We start from the raw sequence: 11375 nt of genomic DNA, 5'->3' as shown, positions 1-11375 counted from the left end.
TTGAATAATGGATTTAATTTAGTGCAAATTTTATTTGAATAATTCTTAGTTTATAATATTTTCGTTTCTAAATTTTGTAACTAAATAGTGGTTTTTTATGCCCAAAAATATCAAAACTGAACTAAAAATGGAGTAGTTAAATTTTCATTTAAAAGAATTGATTTTCAATCTAAAAAAACTAATTTTTTGGAAAAGACTTTAGTTTTGTACCAAATTGTTGAATTTATTAGCCAAAAACACGAATTTTGTACAAAATAGTAGAATTTTCCACTCGCGAATATGAATTTTCAACAAAAAATTCATTTTTCAACCAATCAGCTCAAATTTCAAAAAAATAGTTCAATTTTCAGTTAAAAATTCAATTAAAAAATAAAAATGTTAACGAAAATTATGAACCTTCAGCAAAAGAATGAACTTTGAAGAAAGCAGTTCAACTTTCAATAAAGAAGGTAAATTTTCAACATAAAAAGATAAATTTGCAATGAAAAATGTAATAGTTGATTTTTCTATACAAAACTATTTTTATTTAAAATAAAAAACAATTATATTTGCTCAAAGAAATACTTGAATCCTTAAGTAAGAATAATTTTTAAAAAAACCTTTGCATTTTTAACCAACAAAAAATTGACTGTCTATAAAAAAAGACGGATTTTCAACAAAAAAGTTAATTTTCAACCGAAACAGATTGATGTTAACCAGATATTTGCTTTAGCCAAAAAAATTTCAAATTTTGAACTGTTATTTTTAAACATTGCGTTCTTTTTGATTTTAGACTATAAATTTTGTAATACGGATTACACATAAGTTTAAGGGGGGAATGGGGGATAATCACTTGCAAAAATTTTTGTTTTGTTATTTTGGTGTAAAATATTTTTAAAATATTGTGTCAACATTTTAAGTCAATCGGAGCAGAACTCTTGAAGTTATGGATTTAAAGCCGACCCTGCTCATAGACCGCAGCTGCGCTGGAAAACATAGGAACGTGCTAGAAGACAATGAAAAATATTATAAAATAATAGAATTTTTATTAGTTTACACTAAACTTTCTACATTTGTGAAGTGTGCACAGTGTAATGGAAAAAAGGAGGAGCTGAAATCATTAAAAAAATTAATTTTTTTCTTCACTTTTTCAATGTTTAAAACTTTAGACGGGGGTTTTCTCGAAACCAGTTTTTAAAAGTCCGTTTCAGCGATTTTACAAAAACTACTGGATCGATCCTTCTCAAACTTGGTAAACTTTTTCTACATATAAAAATCCTCCCCCCAACGATATTTGAAAAAATTTATATTGACGATGTTTTTCACTTAAAAAATGATGCAATTCTTCGTACAAAATCGCATATTTTACTTTAAATAATCACAAAAATTAGAAAAAGAACTCCTAAAACAATCTTTGGGGGGAAGGAAAAACTTATATTTTAACTCAATTTTGCAACTTTTTTGATTTCCGATTAATCTACGTTGAGATATCGCTGGAACCGCAAATCATCTTTTTCAAGAGACGTACTCGAAAATGCTCTGTTACTGGCTTATTTCACGATATTTTTATACAAAAAATTACTAATTATTAATTTAATTTACTTAATTATTAATTTAAAATAATACTTTTTAACCTGCTAAACATTTAAATACATTTACTTTAACCAGATCTCTAAAAAAAATTCGTAAAAAAACGGGTTTTTTCATGCATTATCCCCCAACCCCCCCTTAACACTTGATTTCGAGACCTGAAAAATAACATGAATAATAACATGAATAATATCTTTCGAGAACCACTCAATTTCAACACGCCATGCTTTTTTTTTAACTTTTAGAGAAGTATTTATGCCTTTCCTCGAAGTCTCGTTTGAGGAGGTTTTCAAGGTCATCAATTATCCTCAAGATGACATCAAAACCGCTGCAATTGATGCGCTTGCTCAGTTTGCCATTAATTTCTCGAAGATTAACAGTACCGAGGGCAAAGTAGCAACCCAGAAAGTCCTGTCCGTTTTGGTACCGAAACTTTCTGAGATAATTAGATTGGACTCTGAACGAACAGTAGTTATAAGAGGCTTAGATGCTCTTGCGGAGATGTTGAAGGAAATCAAGTATGATGTTATTGTTGGCGAAGGACACAAGGAGGCTATTATGAACTGCATTACGGAAGTTTTCGCAGGTAAAGAACAATTAAAGCTTCTATGGTAATAGTAACAGACTTTTGTCGAGGAAAACCGTTAAAATATTGATTTCACAGACCGTTCCCTACACCAAATTTTGGTCTCTATGTTACCCAATTTGCAACTCATAATTGAATTTAAAAAAAAAAAAATCTAATAAGATCAAAGCTTCCAAGAGTCAGACACGTCACTATTAGTCATTTTTTTCTCCAATCCCTTTTTGTCACTTTTTAAAGGAAAAGTTTAAATTAATTACTTTTCTTTCAATAAATTAACTCCTGGGTTAATCACTATTCAGTTCAGGTCTATACCTACCATATTTCCAGGGATTCGAACGAAATTAAGGGGCATTTTTGGATGTTTGCCAATTATTTTGATAAATTTAAAAGAACTTGACTAAAAACTAAGCTTCGTCTAAAAAATTATAAAAATATAATGAGCCGACGAAGGCACAATGTCAAAATTATGTGTTAATCGTATTTTATATAAAAAAGAACGAAAAGGAACGTAACGAAACTTTCGTTACGTTCCTTTTTGTTTTTTACTTACATAAAACTTTGACGAAACACAAATGTGACAATGTGCCTTCTTTTGAAATATTTTAGGGTATTTTGAAAGATCCCGAGAAATTTTTGATAGATTTCAATAATTTGAATCAATTCTTAAGGTTTTAGGGCATTTTTAAAACATCTAAGGCATTTTCAAGAGCTTTTAATTTAAAATGGTTAGGGAATTTTAAAACATTCTGAGGCATTTTTTTTCCTAGTTTCATTAATTTGAAGGAATTTCGCAGTGTTTGAAATATTTTATGATAAAGAATTTTCTAGAATTACGAAAGATTTGGATATTTTAAAAGATTTCACAGGATTTTATAAGATTTCCGAGGTTATTATGATTTTAAGGGATTTTAAAGCTCCTCAAGTATTATAATACATTTTCTAGGATTTCAGGAAACATAATAGAATTTTACGGGTTTTTATAATATTTTGGTGTCTTTCAAAGAATTTATTCGCGAGAAGTGAGGTATTTTTTAGGGTTTTAAAGATATGAATAGATTAAAAATTATTTTTTGGAAGTAATCCTGAATTCTTTTATATTCTTTTGAAGTTTTTGATTTTATCAATTCACTTAAATTTTTATAAATTTGCTGAATTTTACTTAATTCAATGTTTTTTTTAATTTTATTTTTTTGGTGTGTTCTTTTAATAAATCTAAAGAGATTTAAAAAGATTTAAAGAGATTTGAAATAATTCTGCCATCTTCAATGACTTTTTTCAAACATTTTTTTCTCATTGCAAAATTAATTTATTAATATCAAACTTTTAGTAGATAAAACAAAAGGTTTGAAGGTAATACAGAACTTAAAAAAAATATAAATATCGCTGGTACGGCAGCCTAAAGATAATCCCTGTTTGAAACTGGCTGACACGATATCTCGACTTCGGGCCATCGGAAATAGAAAAAGTTGTGAAATTGTTCAAATATAAAAAAGTAGCTATCGTGTGGACTAGAATAATTCACATGTGATAATATAAAACAGAACGGCGGACTATTTAACTCTTATTTAAACAATTAAAGTTAAAAAAAAGATCGATGATTTCAAAAGTCCACAACTTTTTCTATTTCCGATGGCTCCAAGTCGAGATATCATATCAGCCAGTTCAAACAGGGATATTTACATTTTTTTAAATTGAGTTATTACCTTCAAACCTCTTCTTTTATCTACTAAAAGTTTGATATTAATACATCAGTTTTACTATGAGAAAAAAATGTTTGAAAAAAAGCCATTTAAGATGGCCATTGGTAATTGTAGGTCTTTCTCATTTTGTTTCTGTCCAGACTCTTTTAATTTTTGCTAATTTCGTCAACAAAAATGTATAATTATCAGGAAGAACTGATTGCCAAGATCAGGAGGAAGCAGAAGACGAGGATATGGAAGCTGAGCAAGATGAATTGTTGGTTGAGTGTGCGGGTGACGTGTTAACTAATTTTGGAAGGACAATTCCTCCAGAGGAATTTGCTCTTTTCTTCCAAACAGTTCTCCCATTGTTTCTAGATAAAATGGTACATTTAAAAAAATTAAATGAATAATTTCTCGTTGTACTTAGACTAATTTGCTAACCATTTATTTACTCTTTAATAGAAAAAGAATAAGACCGAGGCACAAAGGTCATTTGCAGTTGGAGCGATATCTGAATGTTTCTCGGGACTGAAACACGCAGCTGCACCCTTCGTTGACCAAATTTTACCAACATTCCTGAAACTCACCCACGATCCGAACGCTGAGGTTCGTAACAATGCGATATACGGAATTGGGGAGATTTCGTTCCATGGAAAAGACTTGGTTTACAAGTATCCTTATCAATTTAGTATTATGAAAAGAGTAATCGTTCTACTGCGGTTAGAAAATAATCTATCTTTATAATTTATGCAAGATTGAGTGATGGAAAATGAAATTAGCCAGGGAAAAATTAGGGAATTTTGAAAATGAAGTTTTGGGGCCACTGATATAACACTTTTATTTTATTTTTTCAATTACTTTCTCCTGACGATTATATTTTAAGTTAACATTTTTATCAAATCATTTGAAATTCCGTAATTTTGTTAAAAAGTCATCCATTTTGGTTGAAAATTAACTTGTTTATGAAATTCTATATTTTGGCGTTGAAAATTCAACTGAGAACTTTTCGTGGTTGAAAATTGAACTATTTTCGTGAAAATTCGTCTTTTTTGTTTCAAAATTGATCTGTTTTAGATGAAATTTCATCTTTTTCTAATGAGGGTTAGACTATTTTGTTGAAAATTCGTTTTTTTGTTTGTTTATTTAAATTGTTTTTTATTTAATATTAGAATCTTTTTCGATTGAAATATATGTTTATGTCTAGTATTTAATTATTCGTTGAAAATCAATCTTTTTTGGTGAAACATTAAACTACTTGGTTAATCATTCTGTTACAAAATAATTTTTGTTATTGTAGTTTCATCTTTTTAGTTGAAAATTCATCTCAGGTTGAAAAATACTTTTTTATTGGTGAAAATTAATTTTTTTACCTGAAAAATAAATTATTTCAGATGAACATTCATCATTTTAGTTGAAAATTCATTTCGTTGGATGAAAGTTGAACTATTTTGTCGAAAATCGAAATTTTTTAGAATAAAATGAATCTTTTTTGGTAAAAAAAAATAATCTTCTTGATTTGAAATTCCCTCTTTTTGGGTTAAAAATGTAACAGTCTCGTTATAAATTCATTTTTTTGGTTAATAATTCATACTTTCAGGCTAAAAATTCAACTGCTTTTCAGAAAATTATTCTTTTGACTTGAAAACTGAAAAATTTGGATAAATTTTTTTTTTCTTCACTGAAAAAGATTTATTTGTTGAAAAATTCTCATTTCAGTTGAAAATTCATCTCTTCGATGGAAAAATCTCTTTTTTAGGTTAAAAATTAATAGTTGAAATAGAGAAATAAATTATACCAGTTAAAGACTCATCATTCTAGTTGAAAATTCATCTTTTTGGATGAAAATGAATCTTTTTTGTTAAAAAATTAATCTTCTCGGTTTGAAATTTCCTCTTTTTGGGTTAAAAATTTAAACGTCTCGTTGATAATTAATTTTTTGTTAATAATTCATATTTTCAGGCTGAAAATTTAATTGTTTTTCAGAAAATTCTTCTTTTGACATGAAAGTTGAATAATTTGGATAAACTTTTCATTTTCTTTCTTCGCTGAAAAAGATTTATCTGTTGAAAAAATCTCATTAAAATTGAAATTTCATCTTTTTGTTGGAAAAATCTCTTTTCTCTGATTAATTTTTTAAACAGACAAATAAATTATACCAGTTAAAGACTCATCATTCTAGTTGAAAATACATCTCTTTGGATGAAATTTCAACTATTTTGTTGAAAATTGAAATTTTTTAGATGAAATTTAATCTTTTTTGGTAAAAAAATAATCTTCTTGGTTTGAAATTTCCTCTTTTTGCATTCAAAATGTAACTGTCTAGTTGAAAATGAACTTTTTTTGTCTATAATTAATACTTTCGGGTTGAAAATTCAACTGTTTTACAGAAAATTGGTTTGGATAAAAATTAATTTGCTGTTGTTAAAAATTCAAATATTTGGTTGAAAATGCAACTGTTTTTTGGTTTGAGTTTAATGTTTCTTGTTACAAAATTCGACTGTTTACAGAGAAAATTCATCCTTTTGGATTGAATATTCATATTTTTTGTTTGAAAGTTTAACTTTTTTGTTTAAATATTATTTATGTTGTTGAAAATTCAGCTCTTTCATAGGAAATTCGTTTTTTGGATTCAAAATTCGTCATCTGTGGTAGAATAGTCATCTTTTTGGTTGAAATTAATACATTTGAAAGTTTTAAATTTTAATCTTAAATTGTTTTATTCCATTAATAAAAGATTCGATGTAAAAAATGTTACAAGATTTGATCAGGGAATTTTGAAAATAAAGTTTTTCTGTCAGCCTGTTTAAATTTGGTCTATAATTTAGAGGAGAATTTAAAAAGTCAATTTTGATTTAATGCATTTTTTCCTTAAATAAAATGATTTAGGTACTATCCTGACATCCTGCAAATTTTGTCGAATAGAATTCAGAATGAGTCTCACGCTGGAGCGAGAGATAATGTCATCGGTGCTATCGCGCGACTTATTATTACAAATTTTTCGATTTTGCCCTTAGACCAAGTCTTCCCGGTATTTTTGAATCAATTGCCGCTGACAGAAGACTTTGAAGAACACAAGGCTGTTTTTGAAAGCATTTTAACTCTTTACAAAGCTGGCCACGAAGTCCTTAAACCTCACATTACAGCCTTAATAAATGTCGCAAGTACTATCCTGCGAGATAACAAATATAATAACGACGGTGAGTTCCAATAATAATACAGGGTATCTATCCTACCTGGAATATCTGGAAAACCTGGAATTGTCAGGAAAATTTTATATACCTGGAAAACCTGAAAATGTCAGGGATTTTTTTAAAGTCAGGTAACTTTTCGAGAGCGTGAATAAAAATGATTATTCATCTGTAAAAGTAGCTTTATAGCACTCTATTTAACTATTTTGTTGAAATTTATCTTTTTTTTTTCTTTCAAATTAGTTTTTTTAACGTAAAATTCAACACTATTTTACTTTTGGTTGAAATTGATCGTTTTTAGTAGAAACTTTAAGTATTTGGTTGAAAATTCAGGTATTTTTGGAAAATTCTTTCTTTTTTGTAGACAATTAATCTTCTTGGTTGAAAATTCATCTTTTTGCTTGAAAATTTAACAGTTAGTTTGCAAATTTTCTATCTTTCTTAGTTGAAAATTTGTCTTTTAGTTGAGTATTTCGTAATTTTTCGTAGAAATTCATATTTTTGGTTGAAAATGTAACTATGTACTCAAGTTGAAGATTCATAATTTTAGTTGAAATTTTATGAGTTTGGTAAAAAAAATTTTTTTAATGAAAATTGAACCATTCCATTTTTGTTTGAAAAATGGTCTTTTTTGATTCAAAAGCCAACTATTTCGTTTAAAATTTTCTTTTTAATTGAAAATTTAACTGTTTCGTTGAAAATCGATGTATTTGGTTTAAAAAATCGTCTTTTTGTTAAAAAATTAATCTTCTTGTTTAAAAATTCGTTCTTTTTTGTAGAAAATTAATCTTCTTGGTTAAAAATTTATCTTCTTTCTTGAAAATTCAGCAGTTAGTTGGCAATTTTTCTATTTTTCTTGTCTGAAACATGTTTCTTAGTTGAAAATTTGACTTTTAATTGAGAATTTCGTATTTTTTTCGTAAAAATTAATATCTTTGATTGAAAATTCTAATATTCTAGTGATTCATTATTTCTGTAGAAAATTCAATATCAAGTTTGGTGAACATTTTTTCTTTACTGAAATTTGAACTATTCCATTTTTAGTTGTAAAATGATCTTTTTTAATTTAAAATTCAACTATTTCGTTGCAATTTTTTTTAGTTGAAAATTTAACTGTTTTGTTGAAAATTTATGTATTTTTTAAAAAATCGTCTTTTTGGGTAAAAATTAATCTTGTTTGAAAAATAATCTTCTTGTTTAAAAATTTATCTTTTTGGTTGAAAATTCAATTATTACAGTTAACTATTCATCATTTTAGTTGAAAATTCATCCTTGTTTAAAATTCAATTATTTCTGTTTAAGATTCATCATTTAGTTGAAGATGCATCAGCGTGGTAGAAAATTAATTTTTTAACTGAACAATTAACTGTTTTACTTTTGGTTAAAACTTTATCTTTTTAATTGAAAACTTACGTATTTGGTTAGAATATCGACTGTTTTTTATACAAAATTAATTATCTTGATTAAAAATTCATCTTTTTGGTTGAAAATAAAATTGCTTGACTGAAAGTTAAACTATTTTCTTAAAAACTCTTCTCTTTGGTTTCAAATTCATCTATTCCAGTTGAAGAGTCATTATTTAAATTGAAAATTCATTGCTTTGGTTGAACATTTTTTTGCTTTTTGGTGTAAAATTTTTTTTTCACTAAAAATTTAACTACCTATTTAATTTTTTGATTAAAAATACAACTTTTTTTAAATTTCAGCTATTTCGTTGAAAATCTATGTATTTTATTGAAAATTGTATTTTTTGGTAGAAAATTAATCTTCTTGTTTGAAAACTAATCTTCTTGTTTCAAAATTCGTTCTCTTCGGTTAAAAATTCAAATATTCTAGTGATTCATTATTTGAATAGAAAATTTATATTTTTGGTTGAAGATGTAACTATGTATTCCAGTTGAAGATTCATAATTTTAGTTGAAATTTTATCAGTTTGGTGGAATTCTTTTACTGAAAATTAAATGGAAAATCGACTGTTTTTATAAAATATTAATTTTCTTGATTGAAAATTCATCTGTTTGGTTGAAAATAAAACTACTTGATTGAAAGTTAAACTATTTTCTTAAAAACTCTTCTCTTTGGTTTCAAATTCATTTATTCCAGTTGAAGAGTCATCATTGACATTGAAAATTCATTGCTCCGGTTTAATTATTTTAACTGAAAATGTAACTACCTATTTAATTTTTTATTGAAAATACAGCTTTTTTTTTTAATTCAGCTATTTCGTTGAAAATTTATGTATTTTTTTGAAAATCGTCTTTTTTGGTAGAAAATTAATCATCTTGCATGAAAACTAATTTTCTTGTTTAAAAATTCATCTTTTTGGTTGAAAATTAAAGTATTTCAGTTAAATATTATTCATTTTTGTTGAAAATGTATCTTTGGTTGAAAATAAAACTACTTTTACTTTTTTAAAATTAGTTTTTAGTAAAAAAAGCATCACTTCCGTTGAAAAATTCTTTGTTTTTTTTGTGGAAAATTAAATTTTTCAATTGAAAACCTAATCATTCCATTTTTTGTTGAAAACGATTTTTTCTAGTTGAAAATTCAGTTATTTGGCTGATAATTCATGTTTTTGTTCAGAACTTGTCGTTTTTGGTAGGAAATTTCATAATTTAGTTGAAAATTCAGCTACCTTGTGGATGACAAAACAAATTTACTTAAAAAGATAGGATTTTTAGGCAGTTTAAATCGAATATAATATATAGCAACCACATTAATTTCACCTAAATATGCACTGAATTTTAAGTATAACAAGATGGAATAAAAATTGGTTGTTATTATTCAAATTTATGGACTTTCGAGACTAACTCAATAAATGAATTTAAATGGCTCCGTACTTTGAAAAGTTATATTTAAAAAATAACTTCAGATACATGAAAAAAACCTGTAATTGTCAGGGAATTTTTTTCCAGGATTTGAGTAGACACCCTGTAATAGTATTTACTTTAAAGTGTAGAATAAATGTAGTTTCATTATGTTTATTGATCAATTTTATCCTCTCTGTTTAGAAACAAAAAGCCTGGTTTTGGAATTTCTCACCTCCGCCCAAAGAGATTTCCAGAATGAATATCGTGCTTTGCTTGGAAATCAATCGCCCGAAATTATTGCGAACCACCAATCCACATTTCCGTGTTAGACGAATAATATATTTATAAAATGTTTCGATACAAGGTCAGTTTGCTGACTAATGCTACTCAAATCATTTGAGCATCTAATTTTTTAAATCAGCCAAGATTTTTAAATTTCACTTATGAGAGAGTTCGAGTTTTACTTTTCTACAAAAAATCTTGTAAATAGGAATGCTTTCTAATTTTCTAATTTTTTATAAAAAAAAATTTAAATGGTAAGTTGAATAATATAGAAAAAAGTTTTGAATTTAAAAATAGTCGTACCATTTTCAAAAATGCTTGATACAATCTTCAAAAGATTATTAACCGAATTTGGAACCAAATAATTTATTCAGAGTATAACACATCTATTAAAAAATGCAGATACCACTTTTCAAGCAATGTTTTCATAAAATGGAAACTTTGTCTACAAATATAAATATAGAAAGTGCAAAAACCTTGGCTTTTTCTACAATTAAGGTGTTTATCTTCTTTAAACGTGATGTGCTCATTTTTTGCGATGATTATTTTTGTTTGTGTTTAAATTTCTGTACCGGTATCTAGTCGTCAAACTTTTCTCCTTACATATATTATTTAGAAATAACTTTCTCGTATTAAAAATAAATTTCTCTTGAAAAGTGGATCACCGGAAATATATTCTGATTATCTTGGAAAATTATATAAAATCATTTAATTTTTAGATCAATAATTAAATTTTAGAACAAATTTAAAGGGGCATCATAAATAAGGAAGAGAGGTAGACATATTTTTCTGCTTGTCTCCAACAAAGGTACTTTCTCTAAACTATTTTATTTTGTTTTAAATATATAAAGAATTAATTAATTCTGCAGGTTTTCAAGACGAAGCTCAATTATAAAAACTGTTTCAATGTAAGAAAACTTTATGTGCACTGATGCTTAAGCAATTTCTATTTTTGTTTTTTGTACTCAATTCAAATTAAGGAATGTGTGAGAGTATGCATGACACAATATTGAACATTATTGAAAATAGTTCATATGGAAACAGAGAGTGAGCTTTTCCAACTTTTTGTGATATGATTACACGTACTGAGAAGTTGCAACACTGTAGTCTTTGAATAAAAGTGTTTTTATGAATGTTATATTCGACATTTTTCGAAATACGAGGGTAGTTCAATAAGTCCTTAGAATGACCAACAAATGGCGCGCGAATCGCTCCAAATCATCTGTTTTCAGTCAGCACTACTCCCGACTAGATATAT

General features: G+C 26.8%; 1 protein-coding gene across 1 annotated transcript in view; it reads left to right on the top strand.

Annotated features, from left to right (window-relative positions):
• LOC117176296 (importin-4-like) overlaps positions 1-11259 on the top strand; it is a 40987-nt gene extending 29728 nt beyond the window's left edge. The window contains exons 11-15 of the mRNA XM_033366492.1: positions 1815-2155; positions 4045-4220; positions 4300-4508; positions 6724-7034; positions 10037-11259. Coding sequence (XP_033222383.1) covers positions 1815-2155; positions 4045-4220; positions 4300-4508; positions 6724-7034; positions 10037-10164 — 1165 coding nt within the window. The 3' untranslated portion in view covers positions 10165-11259. The remainder of the gene's footprint in view (positions 1-1814; positions 2156-4044; positions 4221-4299; positions 4509-6723; positions 7035-10036) is intronic.
• Positions 11260-11375: the final 116 nt, after the last annotated feature.

This window comes from Belonocnema kinseyi, chromosome 7 (genome assembly GCF_010883055.1).
Source record: "Belonocnema kinseyi isolate 2016_QV_RU_SX_M_011 chromosome 7, B_treatae_v1, whole genome shotgun sequence".
Classification (NCBI taxonomy): Eukaryota; Metazoa; Arthropoda; class Insecta; order Hymenoptera; family Cynipidae; genus Belonocnema; species Belonocnema kinseyi.
The sequence above is the reverse complement of the archived record's forward strand: the minus strand, read 5'-3'. Positions and strand labels throughout refer to the sequence as shown.